General features: G+C 35.7%; 1 protein-coding gene across 6 annotated transcripts in view; it reads left to right on the forward strand.

The window, feature by feature from the left end:
* The window catches only part of Npas3 (neuronal PAS domain protein 3), an 830,756-nt gene that overhangs the window by 246,198 nt on the left and 561,206 nt on the right, over nucleotides 1–23,352 (forward strand). For 5 of the 6 annotated variants that reach the window (XM_077799935.1, XM_026414289.2, XM_077799937.1 and 2 more), the window contains one exon: nucleotides 17,429–17,673. In XM_077799935.1, the coding sequence (XP_077656061.1) occupies nucleotides 17,429–17,673 (245 nt within the window). Of the gene's footprint in view, nucleotides 1–17,428; nucleotides 17,674–17,784; nucleotides 17,836–23,352 lie in introns of all 6 variants that reach the window. The other variant, XM_077799936.1, reaches the window with a different exon arrangement.

The following is a 23,352-nucleotide window of genomic DNA, read 5'->3' on the forward strand; positions in this document are numbered from 1 at the left end:
ACACAAACAGATTGAAAAATAATGTAAATATTACTTACTCTGGGGACAGGTAGGAGTGTTGCTTTTGTGTCTACAGAGTGCCAAAATTACTGGTGTTCACCAGATTTAGTAATTGATGGATTTGGATTTAGCCTGGTATCAGTTAGCAACCAACATATGCTTGTTGTTGCTTGATCCAGATGTTTGACATTTTGTGGGAATGTTCCAAGGCATTATATATACATAGAGAGTAAACAGGCACTGTTTAAAAATGAAGCCTTTTTTGCCATCATTTGGACCTCCTCTACCCAACAGTATAAAAAAGTTTTAATGTTTAAAACAGAGCTATAATTCTTATACAAACCATATTCTTCCTTCAGCGTACACAGCTGATATTTGTTATTAACTAAGAGTAACTGTTTTGTTCTCTGTTTTGTCAGTTCTGGAGAAGACCCAGGCTTTGTTTTGGAAACGTGGAGGTTCATTATTGTTTAGCTGAAATTTTAGTAAGGCCAGTTTTCACTTAACATACCTGAGTTTAATAACCATGCAGCCTCCCTAAATCCTACATGAAATTCAGGTTGCAAATTTACTTATTGAAGGTGTTGTGACTGTAGTAGATGCTATCAGGTTGAACAGTGGGGGTTCGCACACCACTCTAAAACTGTAGGTAGATGGGAAGTAACTTTAATACACATCAAACACATTCACTGGTAGTTCCATTAATGTTAGGAGACAAAAATACAAGTGAAAATAGAATCTTCAATTGGAAAGATGTTCTAGAGAATAATCCCTTTGTTTTAAGGTAAGAAAATATAGAGCTGGAGAAAGTAAATGTCTTGTTGAAATCACACAGCTGTTAGTGGCAGAGCTTGACCCAGGATCCAGGTCCTATGACTTGTTAATCAGTATTCAATTGTAATGAATAACTGATTTTCTATTATATTTTTCCTAAGATTGAATAGGTTTCTTATATGGACCACCTGTACCTACCCAGTTAACTGTACTTATTTTCCAGAGAACCTGTTTTTCAATTGCTTTACTATAGATCTGCTTACAAATCACATTTATATACACATTCATCCCATCCGGGACCTCCCACTGACAGCGTGAACAACTAGGATGGGCTTGGCTTTGATAGCTCAGCCTCCTCATGTCTAGGGATACTTACACTGTCTGCAGTCAGGGAGGAAGCAAACTCCCTTTCAAGTGGAGTTTGAGTGTTACAGTTTCCTTGACACTGACATGTTTCTATATGATCTGCTGACCACATGGGGATCTTTTATGTTGATGCTTTCTAAGTGTCTGGATGGGTGATTCTCCAGGAGCTATAAACCCCTCACCCAAATTTGTGCTATACGATACCTATTGATGTATGCAAAAGTTGAGCACACTGACATGGAAGTAAGGAGGTACTCTTTCTTATTCCTGCCTTTCAAACACAAGTTGTCTAGAAGTTTGTGGGAACTCATTTGTAATATACTATACAAAAGACCCAAACTTGATTTTGCATATTAAGGTCTAAATCTCTGTGAAGCACACAGTAGCAGGTGAATGAATGCTTATAGGAATCTTTATGAAATGAAGATTCTTATTTTCTGCTTGCTACCTCTCTCACAATTCGTGTAGAATTTTTCCAAATCAGTTGTCCTTGTGTTATTGAGAGTTTGGGCTTATTTTCTCTGTAGGAATTGGCTTGATATTTTTTTCTTCTTTCTGATCATCATTGTTCAAATACAGGTATTGATAACATGCATCATGACTGATTAAAAAAAAAAAGTTCCAAAAAGACTTCTAAATGAAGGCTATAATTTTGTATTGGATTTCCAGTGACATGAGCAAATCACTTGCTCTTTGCCCTTATGGATTTTATAATGTCATCAGAGTCTATCAATAAAATTATAGCCTACAGTTGGACATACACCATTCCTTACTGTATTGCAAGTGAAGGGAAGCAAATTGTAGCATGTCTGCCCTGGGATGCACTCCAGCAGGGTGTGTGTGTGTGTGTGTGTGTGTGTGTGTGTGTGTGTGTGTTTTCTTTTTCAGTTGAGATCCACTGTACAATCAGTCTTGGAAGGTACAGATGAAGAACAGTGCCAGACTCTTACATAAGAATGTTTCTCCTGCTTTCACCTGCTGTGAGTGAAATTGACTAGAATTGTGCCATTCTGATCAATTTCATAAAGCAGCAGACTCTGCACATGGACATTGTGGCTGTCCCTTCCACTTGAGCTATCAGCTTCTGTCCCCAGTGGGGGTGGGGGTGGTGGGTGGGTGGGGGGGGAAGAGGGCCAGACAGTAGGAGCATATAGCCAGAAGGAAATGAGAGGGCCACAGATGCCCCTGAAATGGAAATAGATGTGTAAAAACTCACTTAAAAGGCAGAATGAAGGCCAAACTGCAGGTCCAGAGCAGAAGAGATTCAGCTGTAGGAAAACAGTGTTTTCAAACTCCTTTGGAATTTTAGAAGGCCTCTTTGGACAGGTGTCTTAATCTGAAACTTGAAAGATTTAACATTTTACTTTTAGTGATTTGTAGGTTGCCTGCCATTTTGAATCCTTTATTTCTCTCACATTCTCCTTGGAGTACTGCGTTGGTCTAGTTGGTTTTTTTGTTTTTTTTTTTTTTTTAATTACTTGCAGACATGCAGATCTAGCAAATGTGAAGATCTAGGAGTGCTCCTAACCCTATTGTCATGGCTCTAACATAGAAAAGATTAACAGTGATTTGGTGTTCTGAATATGACCATGAATTAATACCAAGAAAGGCTAGATAGTCTCTTGACTTCAAATTTTTGCCTCCGTTTGCCTACCACCACCTTCAGAATGCAGAAAGGGCTGAGACCTCCTTTGGAGGATTTAAATATTTTCAACAGGGAAATATTTATGAATATCAAATTTGCAGAGGTTATCTGTGTTTGCTTTCACCTTCTTCCCCTCCTTCTTCCCTCTCATCTCTCCCTCCCACTATAATGCCACTCTAAGAACTGATTTACTGGGTAGGTTTAATTTTAATAGCACTACTACTGGATGTGTTGTTTACTATTTATAGTTATGACTTTTAAGGACATTCAGATCATCATCAGCATAATCATCTTTCAACAAATACTTAAGGAAGTTGTGCTATATACACAAGACACTGTCTTTCAACATTATTATTGCACTAATAAAAACAAGGTCTTATTTAGTATGTGCTTTTAAGAAATAGTTAATCACGAATTTTATGGGATGGACTGCCCTTTGATGACTCATTGTAAAAGGAGCTACTTTAATTTTTAATGGAAGATTCTTTACATGATGCCACCATAGTGAGCTGATTGAACTCTCAGTTGTGTTCACATGTGTGGCTTAAACCTGTATTCATCTATGTAGATGTATTACATAGATGAGTATTTTCAACTTGCAGAGATATTTTTACCAATAGGCTAAATTCCATGGAATACCAACTTGATCTATTTTTTTTTTCTTTATTATAGTCAATTTATAAACCCAAGAAGAGTAAAAGCAGAAATTCTACCACTTAGAGGAAATCACTGTTAGTAATCAGTGTATCCTTCTTTCCAGTCATACTTCAGCTTTCCTTATTTTCCTTCATTGTATGCCTCTACCCCACTCTGTCACTGTCCCCTGTCTTTGCTAAATATCTTCATACCCCATACCATTATGTGCCAATCATTAAATTTTCTCTTCAAGAAAGGCTATTAATGGCATTGAATCACAGGTTTCTAACTGCCTTAGACCAAACAAGACCCACTGTGGCCTGCAAAGAGTTTCATTCTTAAAGTAAGATGGCAATACTTACACAAACAACAAACAAAAATATACCTGGAAGATGATTCATTTTAAAATTCTAGATTTTGACTTTTCTTTAAAATGATGACCTGACAACTTACACATTTTCATCTAGGAACAAATGTGTGATAGTGAATAGTGAATACCTGCTGTTGGATGGGTAGGTGCTTTGCAGTTTTCCAAAGTCCCCACCACTCCCTTTACTGCTCAGAGGTGAGGTCTAGTGCCCTCTACTGTCAGGATTTCTCTGCTTTCTTATAATTTCCTTGGATTCTTCAGGTATTTGGGTTTGTGAAGCTTACCATCAATTAATTTACTCTGAACTAACAATTAGTCAAACAAACTATACTAAAACCAAACAAACTATGCTAATCATCTTGCACCCATGAATTTTATGAAAAGAAGTATGACCAATTCAAATGACTTGAGTCTCTGAAAGGTACATTGAATAGAAAAAAAAAGTGATGAGAAAGTAAAGAAAGCATTTGAAGGACCATCAACTTAGTAAAACACCAACTTTATCTAAGCTCAAATACTATCTCTGAGGATTTTGAAAGTTTTGAGTAGTTGGAAAAATCTAGTTAGAGTCAGCTGTATTTGAAATACAATCCCGTAACAACTGCTTGTGTGTGTGTACTGGAAGGTGTGTTGGTGGGTGTGTTTAAAGAATGACTCAGGTCCCCAGCCATAGGAACTTGGCAAAGTTGCCTGTTGCTCTTGGTGACTCATTGATCTTCTTACTGTCATTATAATGAGGCTTTTGAGAAACACTGTATTTTCAGAAGAATAAAACTAAGGACTAAGTGATTTTTATCTGCTGATAACTCAAAAGGGGACCTTCTGGGGAAATATTTTCTAAAGCATTCCTCAGCCCAAACAAATCCACATAAAATACAGAGACAGCAGAGATAGCAGGTGGATTTAAAGAAGGGTTCATGTAAAGTGTCTGTAAAATACAACAGGATATCCATTCTGGTAGAGGGTCCTGTTGAGCTGTTATGTCAGGAGACAAGTGCTTGACTACATTGTAGACATTTTACTTATTTCAACTAATTATTTGACTTTGTGATGGGGGCCCATTGAGAAAACTGCTGACTTCCATTGCCCCATTTCAGTTCAGCAGGCAGTCCCTTGACATCTTACAAATCATCTTGTGCTTTCCTACATCTGAGAACACTTGTTCAATAGTTTATGTGTTGCTATTGAAGTTTTGGTAATTATAAGTTCAGAATCAAAATTTGGTGTTGAATTTCAATTGATAACTGAAACTTTCAGTTTTTCATATATTATGATACAGTTTTTGTTTTTCCATGAGCAACTTGCAAGCTCATAAACAAGAAAACATGCCTAATTATTTTATCCTTGTTTTATATATTTTAAATATTTGTTTATTCATTAAAATTTTACTGACATTTATCATCCTATTATGTAAATAGATTTGGCTCAGAATAATTTATTTCTAGTTCCTCAAAGTCATATATTTATGAGAGGACTAAACTAAACATCTATCAAAGTTTTCCAAAAGAGTGTGGGATCCGTGGAGGACCAGGTTCCTGGGTGAGTGATGGAAACCTAGGGGCAAGCAGGCATTTCCTGCATTGTCTCATTTTTAAAGTACCTAAGTGAGGCATCATGTCTCTTTAAATCTTACATCATAATTCATGGCACATAAAAACATTTAGGCTGCTGCATACATACACTTTAATACCATGGTATCACCTTACCAAGAGTCTGAACCTATTAGAAGTGACAAGTGCAGTAGTCAATTAAAAAACAATGAATTATTCTGATTATGATCATTGGATAAGTGCTATAATGCTTAGTACTGACCTTAAGATATCATCCGTTGATGTAGGTTTTTAATCTAGAGTTGAGTCAAGATCTAAAATTGTGCTTCAGGAACCCTGTTCTAGGCAATACTTTGTGTGTTTATTTGCTAATGTTTTTTCCTGAGTGAGACTCTGCAGCTGCCATTGGGTTGTCAGAGGGTAGTGACACAGGAAAACAGTCAACCACTGAATGGAAGCACATGCCATCTCCAAATGGGTGCTGGCAAATTGTATTCTAGGCAACACAGTGCTTTGGGATTTCGAGGGGCCACAAAAGAACATAGGAACACTGGCTGCATGCTACAAGACTCAGTTTTCTGGTTGAGACTCTTGGGGGAAAACTTCAAAAGGGGTGAAGCCCTCTCCCAGCTATTTTAATTGCAGGTCTCTTTTAGAAGTGTGATCAAGCTAAACATTTTCTCCAAATATTTTTCATGCTGTAATATTTTAAGAACTAGTGGCAGAAAGACATTGGTAGCACTGATTAATCATTTATTGGAAAAAAAGTATCTTTCAGCAATGAAGGCACTTTGCAGGCTCAATTTTACTCCAGTACATTATATTTTAATTTTTTAAAAAGTAATTTGTGTATTAAAAAGATACATGTTATTGAACATGGTTTAATATACAACTTACTTTTTTAAAAAGTTCATTACATAGTTAATCTCCTGTACTCCAGACACAAAAGGAATGCTTTAACCACGTAGAAATAAGCAAACTTCATATTTTGGTTTGTGGAAATTCATTCTGATTTGGCTATTTTTTCTCTGTATATGTCTATATAGCTGTAGGTATGTAACTCTAGTCATTGCGATCAGTTATACTTGCTGCTTTATAAGTGCTTTTTATCAACTCTTTACCAAGCCATTGAAGATTTTTTCCATTTCTATGTTCAGTATCTTGAAAATACTCCCTGATTTATTCCTAAAGTTTATTTATCAAAGATACAATGAATATTCTTTATAAATATATTTGTTCACATACTTGGTTATTTTTTTCTTATAATTTTCAAGAAGTCAGGCTTAGAAGGAGACAAATCTGTAAGCTTTCAGATATATACTTGCCAACATATTCCCTAGAAATTGTAACAATCCTGGCAAACATACACCGAGCTTTTGGAATCTGGGTGAGAGGTGAAGTAAAAATATGTCTTAAAAAAGCCAGACAAGTGAGAGGTGGTGCATATGATCTCAGGGTTGGTGGACTTGCACTCTGAGTTGTAGGGTTTAAAGAATTGGTGTCTGTGTCATGCAGCTCTGTTTCATGAAGGAATGTAGACAGTTGAACTCTAAGATGTGCTCCTTGATGTCCAAAAAATCAGGTGCTATGTCTACAGTTGTCACATGACCATAACTTTCATTTTTAATGAGAATTTCCCAGACTTCTCATTTAACCACTGAGCCACATTATTAGCCCTTTTTTGTGCTTTTTTTTTTTTTTGTAACTTATTTAGAGACAGGGTCTCACTAAGTTGCTTAGTACCTCATTTTTGCTGAGGCTAGCTTTGAACTTGTGATCCTCCTGCCTCAGCCTCCTGAGCTGCTAGGATTATAGGTGTATGCCACAGTACCTGGCCAAGCTTCAAGGTTTTCAAAAGCTTTCTTCCACTTAGTTGTACTTTTAAAAGTATTTGCAATCATACTTAAAGAAAATTAAAAGAAAATAAATGCACTTTCCCTCTAGAAAAGGTAATTGGAATTTGAATTCCAAAGCAATTTAGTTTGGGACTTAGAGCAATTTACAGCAAATCTATCTACTCCAAATTGGAATATGCTTACAAGCCTGAAAAAAGAGGGAGTATATTGGATATCTCATTGAGGAATTACGTTTTTGTGACAATTATTATGAAACTTATATGGGTCATTATAAATGAAACAAATCTTTATCAGTGACTTAGTTGTCTTTTTAATAGGGAGAAAGGGAATCACAAGAACTTTATTCCTGTAGTTTACTGGGGATAGGAACTTAATTTTAAGTTACCTTATTCAGGTTCACATTTCTTATCCAACCATCCTTGGCTTGGTTAAGTTACTTTCCTTCTCTGTGTTTGATTTTCTTCTGAGAGAGGAAATTGTATTCATGCATGTGGCGATCAATTGTCCTGGTTTGTCTAGGGCTGTCCTACTAAAGTCCACCCTGATATGAGAACACTCAATTTTCAGAGATGGAGGTAGAAGGTATAAAAGAGCTGTGTTAGTCAGCTCTTCGTCACTGTCACCAAAATACCTTGCGAAAACAACTTAGAGGAGGAATACTTTATTTTTGCTCGTTGTTTCATAGATCAGTCCATAGTCAGCCATTTCCATCACTGTGGTCCCAAGGTGAGGCAGAGCATCAAGACCAAAGGACATGGTGGAGGAGTGCAGCTCACCAGGCAACCTGAGGAGCACAGAGAGGAAGGGGAAGGGGCTACAGGGAAGATGACCCCTTCCAGGGCATGCCCCCAGTGACCCACCTCCTCTAGTCATGTCCCGCCTCCCACAGTTACCACCCAATCCGTCCAAATTAGGACGGACTGTTTAGGTCACATCTCTGATAATGTAATCATTTCAACTCTGAGTGTTCCTGTATTAACACAGGAGCTTTAGAGGGACACTTCATATCCAAACCACAGCAAACCCCTCCCCGACAAAGTGGCTTAAAACAAAACTGCTTTTAGTGTCTGATGGATCCTGCATAGCAAGGAAGAAAGAAATGAGACAACAACGTTTCAAACACCAAGAACCTGGCTCAAATACAGCAAGCATTCAAACATGTGAACATTTATTTTTGAGTTCCATGCTGTTCTTTGACACTACTGAATACTCTTCAAAAGCAAAATTAAGGTGTGTACTTTCTGGCTAATGATGTTAGGAAAAATATGCTGTGATTCCTTGGGGTGCTAGGAATTCCAGCAGGTGCCCTTTGCATGGTCAGTAAAATGTCCTGCCGCAAAGGGTGCCCCCCATTCCCTTCTCGTTTTGCCTTTCAGCAGAGGTGCTCTGCCCCTTTCAAATATTTAGCAGCAGACTTCCTCTCAATGTGTGCTCACGCCTCCTGTTACTGTTAATGGAAGTTACACATGTGTGCTCACCAGGATGGGAAAGCCTTTATCCCATGTCGGGCAAAGACCCGTGATCCTGAATCTCTTTCTAAACTTCAGACCTGAAGAGAGCAGTGCAGGGAATTGCTGCTTTCTCACTATATTAGCTTCTTCAATTTCCTTTTAATTGGAGCCTGCAACCCAGATTCTTGTAACTTCAGGGGGATGAACAATACAAATTAAGATCTGGATGCTTTCCAGGAAGGGCCCAGTTCAAAGAACACTTTTTTTTTTTTTTTTTAAAGCACAGTTGTGGCTATTCACAAATCTCATGCAGTTGCCTAATGAGTCCGTATTTTCTTCTGAGGTTTCACATTTGCAAACTACACTGCTGAGAAAGTAAGTGAAGTGTTCACCCACCTCTGGTGTGAGCCGGCTGATTTAATGTACAGGACAGATAAATACTGGAATAGTCAAAATCCTAAACCAGTGGCACAAAACCTTCAAATACAATATCTTCCCCTTGTTCAGGACATTCATTTCTCCCCAAGAATTCTTTTTAATGTATAAGACTTCAATTTATGTTTAAGAACTAGTAAACTATAGCAGTTTGACAGCCATTCACACTTAATTCTGTGCATTAAACCAACAGCATTCTTTTCCACAAACATCCATTGTTAGGACAATGCTCTCAGACAGAATTTATGAGAAATGGAATTATGTTACCAAGGAGATAGCATTTACTATAATGAAGAGTAGATCCTAGAAAATGGCCCCTTTTACAGCAGCTCAGAGCAGAGCCACAAAAGCAATTGATTGGTCTTGGCATTTAGTCTTATATCAGCTGTGTCATCCATAGCTTCAGGAGTGAGAACACTAATCTAAAGTGACATTTCTGTTCTGGCGGGCTTTTCTGCCCTGATGAAAGCAATTACTTCATTCCTAAATGATAATTTGCAGGAGTTTCAACCACTTTAATTGATAATTTTTTTTTGTTCTGAGTTCAATTGTGAAGTGATTAGCTGATTTGGTAAATAGAAATTTAAGGTGTGAAATATACAAGTTGCTCCAAGGTAAAGTGCTGTTTATTGGGTGGAGAGAAATTACTTGATAAAGCTGCAGTTTTTTCCATTATTATGGAATTGCCAGTTGTATAGCTTAAAGTTCTGGGGGAAAATGAAGAACAAAACACTTTGATTCACGAGGTTTTTGGCAGACCCCAAAGCATACAATGAATAGTTTGGTCTTGCTGTGGTTCATTCAAGGGTTATTTGAATCAAGGTGAACATTGGTTGAAAAGGGCTGCACAGACCTCTCAGCTTTCTTTATTACTATTCTAATGACTCATTCTGGAATTAAATCCTCTTATTTAAAGTGTTAAGAATAAAAACGCTCATTGGCTAAAACCAATTAATTTAATTATTAAGTTCAAACATACACAAGACATTTTCTGAAGATGAGGGAAGGCATTCTGTTGAATGGCTTTAATTACTCTTTTGATCTATTTTCCACAAGTCAAATGGGTCATGATTATTCAATCAGAATATATCTTAGTTTAGAAATGGTAAGTATGCATCTTGGTTTTGATACTTTTTGAAATGTTATCAGTTGCAGATGTTTTTGACACATTTTTTAAGCAATCAATTTCATATTTTCTTACATGTAGAAAAATGATGGTCATTTCACATGTTAAATGAGAAAAATAAAGCAAGAATGAAGGTCAAACTGATTTAGCACATCAAACAGTCTTTGTCAGCCAAGCTTAATATATCCTGAGTTTGTGGAACAAATGAAATTTTGCTGCTATGTTACACTTTGCTTCCAAACAACCATTACAACTGGTTTTATATATTGTGTGCGCATCAGACCATCAAACAGTGCATCTTTACTGACGTGTTGCTGCAGTGATGATCTACAGCAGCAATCTGCCATTTATATAAGGGCAAAATGTGCATCTATATTTAGTTGTGAAATTGGCCTATTATACTCTTGATGTTTACAGAGGCTAACATAAATTAATGATGACAGCTATGAGCAGTGCATTAGTTAAGCAGCATAGTTCTTACCTTGAACTTGAAGGTTCCAGTTTTAACTTCCAGCCTATACTGCCCAGCTTACTTCACATGTTAAATGAAGATTTCTGAATTTATTACCTTTTCTTAGAAAGCATTAAACGACTTCAATTTGGGAGCTTTGTTGTTCATAATTCTACCAGGTAATAGTTGTTTATGCTTTTCTCAATTACTTTACCTTGTAAGAAAGCTTATATTTACAATAATGCTGAAAAAATACTCCTGAAAGAGTTTTTTTTTTCCTTTGATTTGATTGACTTTTAACTCTGTTATGTCAATGTAGGGAGGGCTGCTTCACTAAAAGCAATGGAGGAAGAGTAAGCATTGCTTACAGAATCTTTATTGCATATTTTCCCTGGGAAGCCTCCTCATTCAGCTCATGTCGGGCAAGTGCAGGTACTGGAGTAACTATAGATTTCACTGTTAACTATGACCAGAGATCTGACAAGTATGCAGGTGTTCAAAGGTTCATGAGTTAAAATGCTGAAGCCTTTGATGAATTTTTGATGGCTGCATTTTTAATACAGGTCGACCTTCTTCCTTTGAGGCTGCATGCCAGATTAATTGATAAATAGTAGAAGTCTGTAGTGCTGGGTTCTCCTAAGCAAAACAAGTAGGAAAATCCATAAAAATCTGCCTTTGTGGATCCTTAGAAGTACTTTAAAAAGGTAAAATTTAAAGTGGTTTTGACCCTACCTCTCCTTTCCCCTACAGTTAGGTAATCAAAACCTGCCACGTCCCTTTATAAATACCAGATATTGTATTCTTAAAAGTTTACATGAAGGTATTCAAACTGAGGTATAGAAAGAGACTTTCATGGACAGATAGTATGGATATATCAATAATGTCAATAGAAAAAAAGCTGTTCTATTAATATTAAGAATTATAAAAATGGACGAATACATGGCTATGAAGAAATCACTGGAGAGGAAGAAATATTTGGTTTAGTTGGCTTCCTTATTTCTCTGTGTCTATCTGTTATTATTACTCTTTGTTATCCTCTGGAGATGTTCAGCTGCATTATTTCCATGACATACAACCATTTCTGTGAAATGGGAAACCAAAGAAATCAATTTTTCAAAGTCAAATTTGATCAACCACAAAGAATAACTTCTTTTAATTTAATGAGTAATCAAGTCTAAGGATATGTTTTCCCCATTATGGAATTGATTGTCACCTGAATCTAGTTCTGTGAGAGATTCATGAGGGCTGCAAATCATGTCAGTTTTAGGATATAGGCTTTGTGACATTGGCACTTCCTTTTCTTTAACTTTGTTGTGGTTGTTGTCATATTTTGCTGGTTTTGGCTTAAGCAGAATTTCATAATTTGGCTTTGGCCCCAATATGGCAGCCAGGGAGGACAGATATCCTCTAACTTCCATTCTTCCAAGAGCAGTAGATGTTTTGGGTGAGCTCTCCATGGTCCTGGATTGGGGGCTTTATCTGACTTCTCCTAAGAGAACTTTCAGATTTCTGATCTTTGGAAGATATTTTGAGAAATCACCTTCCTTCTAAGAGTATGTATATACTTTCTAAGTAAGAATTACCATTGCCATTTAAAAATCTTCTATAGTGCTTGTACAATCTTTTTGAGTAATCCATTTTTTTAAGTGTTTATATGTTTGTTACAATTTAAAAAAAGTGTTGGGAGCAGGAATGTCATGAAAATAGAAAGGAGACCAGTAAAGCAGAGGTCAGGGACCAGGGGCAGAAAGAAAGGGAGAGAATTGGAAAATACAATGAAATTATATTGACTAAATCATATTGTTATATTGTATGCATGTACAAATATGTAGCAATAAATCCCACTATTATGTCTAATCATAATGCACCAATAGAAATGTAGAAAATTTTAAAAGTTACTTATTCAAGAAAAATTGCTTTTCCTGTAATTTAGTGCCATTTTTTTCAGTTTAGCATACTAAAAAATGGCTGTTTTTTATCTTGTAAGAAAATAATTTACTTACAAACTTTAAGCTTCCATTAATTAAACATATGTGTGTATTTAAACAACTCATTAAATACACTTGTGATATACAATGGATAAACCATAGGAATAATAATAATAAGAGGAAAAATAAGTAAGCAATAAAGAGTATTATTTTTCTTATGTACACAATGTGATATGTCAGAACTAATGAATAGGAATCATTTTAATAAGAAAAGAGTATACATTATAAATGAGACTTGTGGACATTCAAAGAATAGAACTGTCAGTATAAAGTGAACTTAGGTTTCCATTTATCATTTTTTATATTGTATTAGTATGTGCCTGGAACCATTGTACACATGTTACGAAAAAAACTCATTTTATTTTTGAGAAAAAAAACTATGAAATAGATGGTATTATTATCTTATTTCACTGACAAGAAAAACCTGAGACTGCAGAAGTTAAATAACTGCTCAACTTTATGTAATTAATAAGTAATAGAACCAGGATTTATACCCAGAAACTGTTTCCACATTCCATGTTTTATAAGAGGAAATGCTAGATATTAGATGATTAGTTACTTTTGTTTGGGATGATGGATCCCTGTTGATAATCTGAAAACCGTTTACTATCTACTGAGAATATACACACATACACATACATTTGCATATTTATATTGTATAAATGTATTCTGTATGTGTATATAAATATACATGTGTGTGTCTTTTGAAATTATTTCTTGATTTTGTCTTTTGTTGGTGGTCAGAATTATTGTTGAAAATGAAAATATAGCCATCAAAGAGAGTTGATATTTTCATGATCTTTGTTGAGGATTAATGGAGAGTCTTTTTGTTTTACTCTCTGAGGTTTGAATGGAAGAACATTAGAGCAGTGGGAAGTTTAAGCTCAGGAAGTAACTAATTGTCAATCCAAAGTTTAATCACTTTAAATGGATTAATACTATTTATTATATTTACTCATCTAAAACTAATTCATTTTTTCTTTAGTACTCCACAAATGCAACCACTTTTTTAAAAATCTGGAACAGAATATACAAATACAAAGTTTATTTTAGGTTTTAATGTAGTCCTTAATTCAATTTGAAAATTGCTTCTAACTAGGCTCAACTTTATAAAAGCAAGCAAAAGATTAATCCACAATCTGTATTATTGACTTAAGGCCTTTAGTTTCATCTATTATACCAGCATCTCAACCACCTTTATAATCCTTTGACTATATTTTATTGCTGTTACCCTCAAAACCAATTATTACTTATTACAGACACAGTGCTATCATTCTGAAAGTCTTTTAAACTACAGTGTCTGCATAATGATGTGATGCGGGAGTCATGGAAAACCTTTAGTATTAAGATTATGGCCAAGAAGATTATTCCAGTAGGGTGATATAGTGTATATTACAGAAAAAAAATGGAGACAGAATACAGGAGAACAAGGGGGTAGCAGTGTCGGTACATGAAGTAAGTCCTGCTCAGGACCATTTTAGAAAAGTAACTGAAACATGATGCTTTGGCAGAGGCATCTGAAGCCATTAATATCTGCTTACTTTCCTTCCTTGAGTGGACATAGAAAAGCTGTTTCCCTCTATCTATCCTTTTGAGCCTTTTGGGTCAGCCTCTGCGGTCTTGGGCTTTGCTTTCCCATGAGGATCAATTCTTTTCTTTTTTAATCAAATCACATTTTAATTTATTTTTAACTGATTGTCAAGAAGCATGAAAGATGTACATATTAAGACATATTAATGGGGTGACATGAAACTTTTAATATAGGTATATATATTGCATAATGTTGAAATCAGGTTAAATTGATTATATATATATATATATATATATATATATATATATATATATTGCATAATGTTAAGTCAGGTTAAGATTGAAATTAGGTTAAACACACTTATTTCTTCAAATATTTATTATTTCTTTGTGGTGAAAACTCTCAAAATCCCTTTTTCTAGCTTTTGGAAATATACAGTACATGATTATTTTCTGGAAATATACAGTACATGATTGTTTTCTGTAGTCACCTTACTGTGCAACACCCACAAGAGCTCCTTACTCCTAAATAACTATAGCCTAGTGTCCATTCATCTACCTTTTCTTATCTGTCCCTCCTCCCCTTAATGTTTCTGGTCCCCAGATGGATTAATTTTTTCTTAGTTTACAAATCAGCCTATGTATCAATATCAATTTCAGAGCAATTCTTTAATCCTCACTTTGGGTTGCAGAGAGAAATTATTTGTATGGATATTGGCAATATTAATTATATAATAAATTTATGAACATTTGGTTGACACATATAAAGAAAAATCACACAAAACAACCATGGAAAACTACCTTCAACATTGGCTTCCCAAATTGGCACCTAATTGTAAAATGACTTCATGATCCATATTTGACTATTTCTTGGGCTTATATCATTTTTAAGATCTTTAACTAGCTGACGTACTAAAGTTGGAAATTCTCATATGAAAATTCAGAATTTCTCCTCTAGAGGTTGCAACACTGGAAACCTGGCAACACCAAGCAAGCCTTCCTCAAAGCAGTGGTCAGTTGAAACTGTGTGATGTACCTGTTTCAGGGTGGTTGTCCTCCAGTTCCCCACAGCCCCCATCAGTCCTCTTCACTCATCGACATTTCCTGCCTCAGCCTTAAATGCCCTGGAGTTTGCAACCCCTACTCTGGAGCTTCACCCTAGTCACTTACTGGACCCCCAAAGTGTATGCTTAGCTCACCTTCTGAAGTAGTATTTGATTACAAGAATGCACAACAAAGCAAAGCACTGAATTTAAACCACTGCATCTTCCCCTGTGTCCAAGTGGTGGAAAAAACATGTCAAAAAGTAGAATTCCTTTGGCACAGTCAACTTACCTGTTGTTAGATAAATTGCTTTTATTATATAAAGGGAGGCCTAAGATTCTTCTAAGATGTTAACCTGGATCCTGGTATACTTACACTCTGTCAGATCCTAAGACTTCCCTCACTTTACTTACATAGTTTTTTAATAAGACAAAATTGAACATTAATAGAATCAATTAGAGACAGACAAGATACTGAGAAATCAGTGACATAATAAATCTTTTCCTTGTAAATTAGTGATGTTCCTGCATATGGTTATTATCTGAGATGGATCAAGGAACAAAGCTATCACCTAAGACTGCTGTTACTCTGAAAATGGTAGCATTTACTTGCCCAGTTTTGAGATATATAGTTAGCTAATAAGGAATCTTTCATTAACAGAGTGAAAATGATACCCTATTGGGATAGTAACCTAGCAAGTATCTGACCAGAGCATTATGGCATTTCTTAAATGACAGGGATATACAGTAAGATATTTTGGAGTCTGTAGTGAATGCAGTTTTCACTGTGAACAATGTCAGGGTTGCTCTAATGTAATCTGTAATATTATTGTCCATGGTGTGTGTGCTTGTATTTTAGTTGTTGATGGACATAATACATTTATTTATTTATTTTTATGTGGTGCTGAGGTTCAAATCTGGTGACTCACACATGCTAGGCAAACACTCTACCACTGAACCCACAACCCCAGCCCTCCATGGTATATTTATAGAGAATGAAGCTATACTGTTGAATCCATTTTGATCTGCTCCTCTGGACTTGCTTTCTTTCTTGTTTCTCTCTTGTTATTTTATGATGGAAATCAGATTCTAGATTCAAAGATTTAAAATGCCTTCAGAGTTCAATGACATGGATAATTTAAAATGATTATTAGTACCTTGGTACTGTAAATATTACCCAGTAACTTATCATCAGAGTCTGATTCTGAATGCATTTCCATTCAGACATAAAGCAGAGTGACTCAGAGAATGTGGAATTCTCCCATCAGATGCTCACACACAACTTGAGTTGTGCAAGATTCTGCCTTCAGCAATATGAGCCCACTTCAAACAGAAATGCACATGAATAGTTAAAGAAAAATGCTGGATCCCACCTGTTGCCTCTTCTGTGAAGTAATAAGTCTATAATGTTTATAAATTTTAATAACCCAGATAGGGATTTATCTTTCAACATTAAATTTATATTATCCCAAAGTTTGACTTTTGGGGGCATGTATTCTCTAGTATCTTGGAAAATCTATCTGTTTACTAATGCATGTCCGTTAATAAAGAATTGCAGTGTTCTCTTATCAACCAAATATCAGCACATTTTGAATGTTGCATTGAAATCTTTATTTTCAATGTGATGTTTTCTTCGTCTGACTGAAGGTGTCGTGATCCTTCCTGAGGGCTGGAAACATCAACATTATATTTGTTGATTCTGTCAAAGTGAATTGTGTTTGTGTTTACCTTTTGTTCCCCAAGATTATAATTGAAATAAATTTTTCACAATGTTTCCTTTTGGTGGTTTAAGATCCTATGGTAATGAGAATTGAATGAACCAAATCATTAGCTTGAGAATAGGTATATGGATGCAAACCCAATTTTAAAATTGTTTATATCTGATAACATCAAGCCTCACCTATAAACCTTATGTTATGTCTTAGAAACAATGACTACATCTCAGTGCATGAACAATGAGAAGGGAAAAAATAAACCTAACAAGCAAAAGGCTACTTTTACTCATCGGAGTAAGTGTGACAAGAGGCCAGAGGTGGAATTTATGATTTTAATCACATTGTCTACAACTAATTCATTTTACCCTTGAATTTTTAAGTAGTTCTTAAGTAGATTTTTCCTGAGGAAGAAAGTAAATAAAAGAAAGCAGTTTCCCTCTGATGACAGATTCACTTATTCTAAACAATACTTTCTCACTACTTTGATTTCAGTTTACAAGCACTGAGAAAGGAGAAATCCCGAGATGCTGCTCGCTCCCGCCGGGGGAAGGAAAATTTTGAGTTCTATGAATTGGCCAAGTTGTTGCCTCTTCCTGCAGCCATCACCAGCCAGCTTGACAAGGCGTCCATCATTCGACTGACAATTAGCTATCTGAAAATGAGGGACTTTGCTAATCAGGGGGACCCTCCGTGGAACTTGCGAATGGAAGGCCCTCCACCCAACACATCAGTAAAAGGTAAGTTTTAGGTCACAGTTCAGTATGGCATATGGTGGTCTGTAGCTATCTTTAAGTCGAAATGTTTACCATCATCCTTTCTTCTTTTCCTGCATATCAAATCCTTTAAAGGGATACAAATGTGGAAATCTGAACTCTGCATGAGAAAGACACCATGTGAAGGTGAAATAAACCTCTTCTATTTCTATTTTATTTTCAAAAAGTCTTGTCAGCCTAAATATACTGCTACTTTATATCAAGTTTCTTAGAAATGAGAATGAGATGATTTACGTATTAGTGATTCTGGGATTTAATGTATGTTATATTAATACATTTAAATTATTCTTGGTGGGTAGAATATGGAAATGCTTGTTAAAGGGTGGAACTAATAAGTTTTTCTTTAAGTAACCAGAGAGAGAGAAAGGGAGAGAGTCCAACTTTAGCAGGCATTTTTGAGTTAATGATTTTATTGACCATAAAAATCAATCCATGTATTAATGTTTCATGTTTCTCTATAGACATATTGCCTAAAAGTTATAAACATATATTTGTTCTTCAGATGCTTGATACAGTTACACTTTAAGCTCACTATTTTAAAATGTGGGGTCTTTTTTACTCTGACATTCAAGAGAGGTATTTTCCTATGAGTTCCCCAAATACCTAATACTTTGTGGCATTTTTAGCATTTGAATATGCATGCATACCATTTACTGAGGTATATGTGGTGTTGGCCATTGATTTTCTGTCTTTACAGTTGTGTTATTCAAGGCGTAGGATTTAAAATGTCTGCTAGATTCTTAGGTCCTGACCTTGTGTTTAGGCCCTTGATGAACATGGAATAAAATTAGGCATTTGGGAAACTGGATTATGTGCTTTAATTTGGTGATGACACCTTTCCAAATACATTTGGAAAAATCCCAACAGTTTTAGCTGTTGTAGGAAAGGGTACTAGTGGGGAGGGTAAACTCTTTTGTAGGACTGATTGAATTAAAGGGTCAAAAGCAGTGATCGTTTATGATTCCATAGTAAGAGCTGTGGTTATGTATGTGTACATGCATGTATGAATGTGTTATAGTTTGAGCATCCCTAATCTGAAAATCCTTAATCTGACATATACCCAAACTTTTGAGTACCAACATGATGCCACAACTGGGAAATTCCAGTTCGTATCAAGTGCAAAATTATGTAAAATATTGTATAAAAGGCTCTGTTTATAAGGTATATCTGAAACATGAATGAATTTGGTGTTCAGTCTTGGATCCCATCTACAAGATACTCATTACATATGTCCAGATAGTTCTAAATTTGAAAAACCCTGATACCTGATTTCTGATATCTGGTCCAAGAATTTCAGATAAGGGATACTTTATTTACTTAAGAATTTACTTATGCTTATGAGAGGAGGAAAATTAGAATTTAAATTTAACAGGTTATTTCTCTCTAGATCCGTGGTTGGCAAACATTGTTTGTAGAGGGTCATATAGTAAATATTTTAGGTTTTGGAGTCTACTAAATTCTGCCATTATAGTTTGAAATAAGGAATAGACAATATGTAAATGAAAGGATATGGCTGTGTTCCAGTAAAACTGTATTTACAAACAGGCAGCAGCCTCTGAATTTAGCTCAGAGGCCATAGTTTGTGGGCCATTGATCTAGAGTATATGACGCTGTTAAGGTTAAGGAGAATACACAACAGAGGTACTTCTCAAGGACAGGATGTCAGTACAAGTTAGCCCATGACAAATAAATGAAGGCACATTCTTCAGTCCTTTTATAGTTCTTCTCCCCTCTAGAATGTGAACATAATCTTGATAAGACACTAATGCATTTTCTAGGTACTAAAGTAATAGTGAACTTTCCCAAAGTAAAGATGTGCATATACTTTTAGTGTATATACATTAGATTTATTTTTTCACTCTAGTTTGAGGCCTGCCTGTTTTTATGTTTATGCCAAATCATGCATAATGAAATGATAAGTCAAATATGTTAGAAACCCCACAGTATGGAAAAATATTATTATTCAATTTGCAAAAATTGTTAAACTGGACTTATATTTTCTTTGTTGAGCATAGTTATCTTTTATTTTATTTTTATTTTAAAAGGAGTTTGCAGTGAGTAGTCTTTCTTGGAAGTATTGGTGACTAAAGTGGAAAAATTTGGTGGCTCCATTGTTTGTTTATTCTTCTCTGATGTGATAGTCCAGTTTACATTTAGAATTATGGCCTTTTACAGATGCAGGCTTTTAGATCACATAGAACTATTCCCTCATTTTACAGATAAGAAATGACTTTGCAATTAAGTGTTAGTAGATCTAAGACAAAAATCCAGTTTTCTTGCCTTCTGTCTAGCACTCTTTCACATCATATTTTTTATAAATGACATTTGTTTTGAATCTTCATTATTAAACATTCCAGGTGAGAATTTTATGAGCTTTAGACTGTCACTAGCAATTGACTTTTTCTTTGTGTGGTTCTATCAACTCTATAACCCTTTATGATGATTAGGGTAAATAAGATGATAACACATGGCCTCTGCCCTCCATGGGTATTGCTGTCTATAGAAGGGCATGGTAGTGGTATCACTAAAGAACAATGGGGAGCCTGGAAGGAGATAAGAGATTTTGTTATTTAAACAATTCTAGCCAGATGATGTCAGAACATCCACAGTTAGTACATGTTCACTTCCACTCTTAGTAAATTGGTGATGGGCTAAAACTGGAGATTGTGCATGGTGACTCCATATAGTCTCTGCTGTCTCTCTTAAAAGTTGCTAGAAAGGGTTGGGGTTGTAGCTCAGTGGTAGAGTGCTGGCCTCACATGTGGAAGGCACTGGGTTCCATCCTCAGCACCACATAAAAATAAAATAAAGGCATTGTGTCCAAATACAACTAAAAAGTATTTTTTTAAAAGTTGCTAGAAAGGCACTTGGTACTCTCTATCTGCTGCTTCTGCTGTGCAATACATGTACAATTTATTGCCTTACTCTAGTTCTTTAATGCAAAACTGCTACTCATTCTGATCAAACATTCATGAAACAACAACATCAAAAGAAATTCATTTTAATTTATTAAGGTCTTCTATGTTATGCCCTTGAAGAAGTTCATGTGGATAAACAAGCTTATATAAACAGCCTGCAGCACCATGTGAAGTCAGTTCATAATCCAACAATAAAGACGATAGACGTTATACTTTGTGCCTCTCCAAGCAGTCTCTTGAATAAACCTAAAGGCATTTGGAAATTTATATAAAAAGTACTTACACGATGTAGGCAGCATTTTTTTTAATGTGAAGAGTTGATCATGTTAATAATTAAATTTCAAAGCTTAAATTTAAATTTGTCCCACACAACTAGGTAGAAGTTTAATCATTTTAATTTACTGCTTCAGAGAGGTCTTTTACTCTGCCCTGTGTTTATCACATCTTTTCTTAACAGTCTATAAAGGTGGATGAGTTTGTTTTGTGATATCCATTTTATACAGATTATTACGAGTTATGCTTGCAGGAAGAACACTCAGTTGACAGTGTATAATATGTCCTGAGTCAATTACCTCATGGAAATGATATGTTAAGCAATTGGAAGGTAACAGATATTTTTTCCTATTATTTTAGAAATATCTGTATTGTTATAATACAGATCAAATCTACAATGAACGTTATGCATTATTCAAGAAATGACCAGGCATTCTCAGCAGTGTTTCATTCAGCTAAATAACTGATGATTGTAACCTTTAAAGAAATCTCATTGTGGTGACTGTTGGTAAATCACTTCTCCATTCATAGTAATCTCTATTTAGAGGCTATCTAGAAACCATTATATCTTTTATTAATCTTAAAAGCAATAGCTGCTGATTTGACATTTGCTAAAACTAGATAAATTTTCTGTCTTTCTAATATCACAGACTTCAGTCAATTTTTGGAGTGTGTCTGCTGCAACTCTATTAATCCAGGAATATTTGCCATTGTAAGCATAAGTTTTATTTCAATTTAAATACTGAAGCTTTTAAACAACAATTTGCCTTTGTCTGTGACAGCCAACAATGCTAAAATATGTAAAATATAAGACACCCTTAGCCCTTGAAACGGAACAGTTGAAAAATATGCAAGGCAACTGGTGATTAAAACTGCCTGAACACATTAGTGAAGAGCCTTACCTCTTGCACAGAATTTGTCTTCACTCTTCAGGTATCTATTGTGAATTAAGTAGTAGTTTTTTCTGAGAGGAGAGATTAGCAGTCTTTATTTAAGCCACCCGTTACCTATCCTTTGTCAAAGACAGGACTCTTATTTAAACAATGATGCTTAGTGGGTTCGTTTACAGTAGTCTCGCAGGGTAAATGACTATAGATGATCTTCTAGAGTGACATTGAGTTACAGCCACAATGGTTGTCCCTAAAACTTGGACAGCATTTTGTAAAATGATTTTTGTTTTAGTAGAAAGGTAGAAATTCTAAGACCATCTGAGTGATGGGTCTTCTTAGGTTAAACACTTCAGAGGTCCTCCATTTCCTGTTTTCCCATTTTACCAAATGCTAAGGAGCATTTCCTTCTCCTAAGTGAGTCCGTGCATTAGGACAAGTTCATATTCCTCCTCACCAAAAACCTGTGAGATGAAAGTTCTTGGATTTCATACCCAGTCATGCATACTCAGCCCATTCCTTTGTTTCTTTTTACACAGGCAAAGTGTTGAACGGAGAGAACCCCTTAGTTCTGAGCAAGAAGCTTTGTGTGGGACTTTTTGGAGAGTAGAGTAAACAATGGAAACTTGGTTCCCTTGATTCCTATTCTTATTTCCATCATCTTCAGTAGAATAAGGACCAATGTCTCTGTTCTGGTCTCTAACTCCATTTGTCTCAACCCAGATGATAATGGCACCAAATGGAACAGAACTATCCAAAAGCTGAGTGGCCAGTGCTCACTGCTGTTTGTTTTGGGAGTGAGTGCCAGATCTTACGAGTATATGGAAATATTATGTAATATGAGTGCCTTTTCTTAGGTGTGCTTCCAAAAAGCATGCTATTGTCATTTTATAGATTTATAGTAGAACTTCTGAAAGAAATTCATCTAAGTACTAACTTTTTACTTTGTGTTACAATAGGGCAAGCAATGTTTACATAACTATGCTTACCAGTAATCCTCCGTGTTACTGGTTGGGAAGGGCATTCTGCCAAATGGGGGCTCTATGATGGCAGAACATGTCTCTGAGACTAATTCTTTGGACTGTCATAGTTTATCATAAAAAGGTGTGCTCCAACCAATTGAAAAATAACAAACCAATTCAGCATGAAAAATATCATATGGCATTGCTACACGCTTGTGTCAGTCAACTTTCTTGCTTCTGTTAGTAAAAGACTTGGCAAGAACTATTAGAGGAGGAAAAGTTTGTTTGGGGGCTCACAGTTTCAGAGGTCTCAGTCCATACATGGCTGACCCCTTTTCTGAGGGCCTAAGGTAAGGCATGTTGGAAGAGTGTGGCTGAGGAAAGCGGCTGGGAACATGGCACCAGGCAAAAGGGAGTATGACTCCACTCACCAGGGATAAAATATATGCCCCAATACATGTCCCTAATGACCTATCTCCTCTGGCCACACCCTACTTGTCTATAGTTACCACCCAGTTAATCCCTATCAGAAAATTAATGCACGGATTATGTTAAGGCACTCATAACCTAAACATTTCATCCCAAAGCCCTCTTATGTTGTCT

The sequence above is a fragment of the Urocitellus parryii genome, chromosome 6 (assembly GCF_045843805.1).
Source record: "Urocitellus parryii isolate mUroPar1 chromosome 6, mUroPar1.hap1, whole genome shotgun sequence".
Taxonomy (NCBI): domain Eukaryota; kingdom Metazoa; phylum Chordata; class Mammalia; order Rodentia; family Sciuridae; genus Urocitellus; species Urocitellus parryii.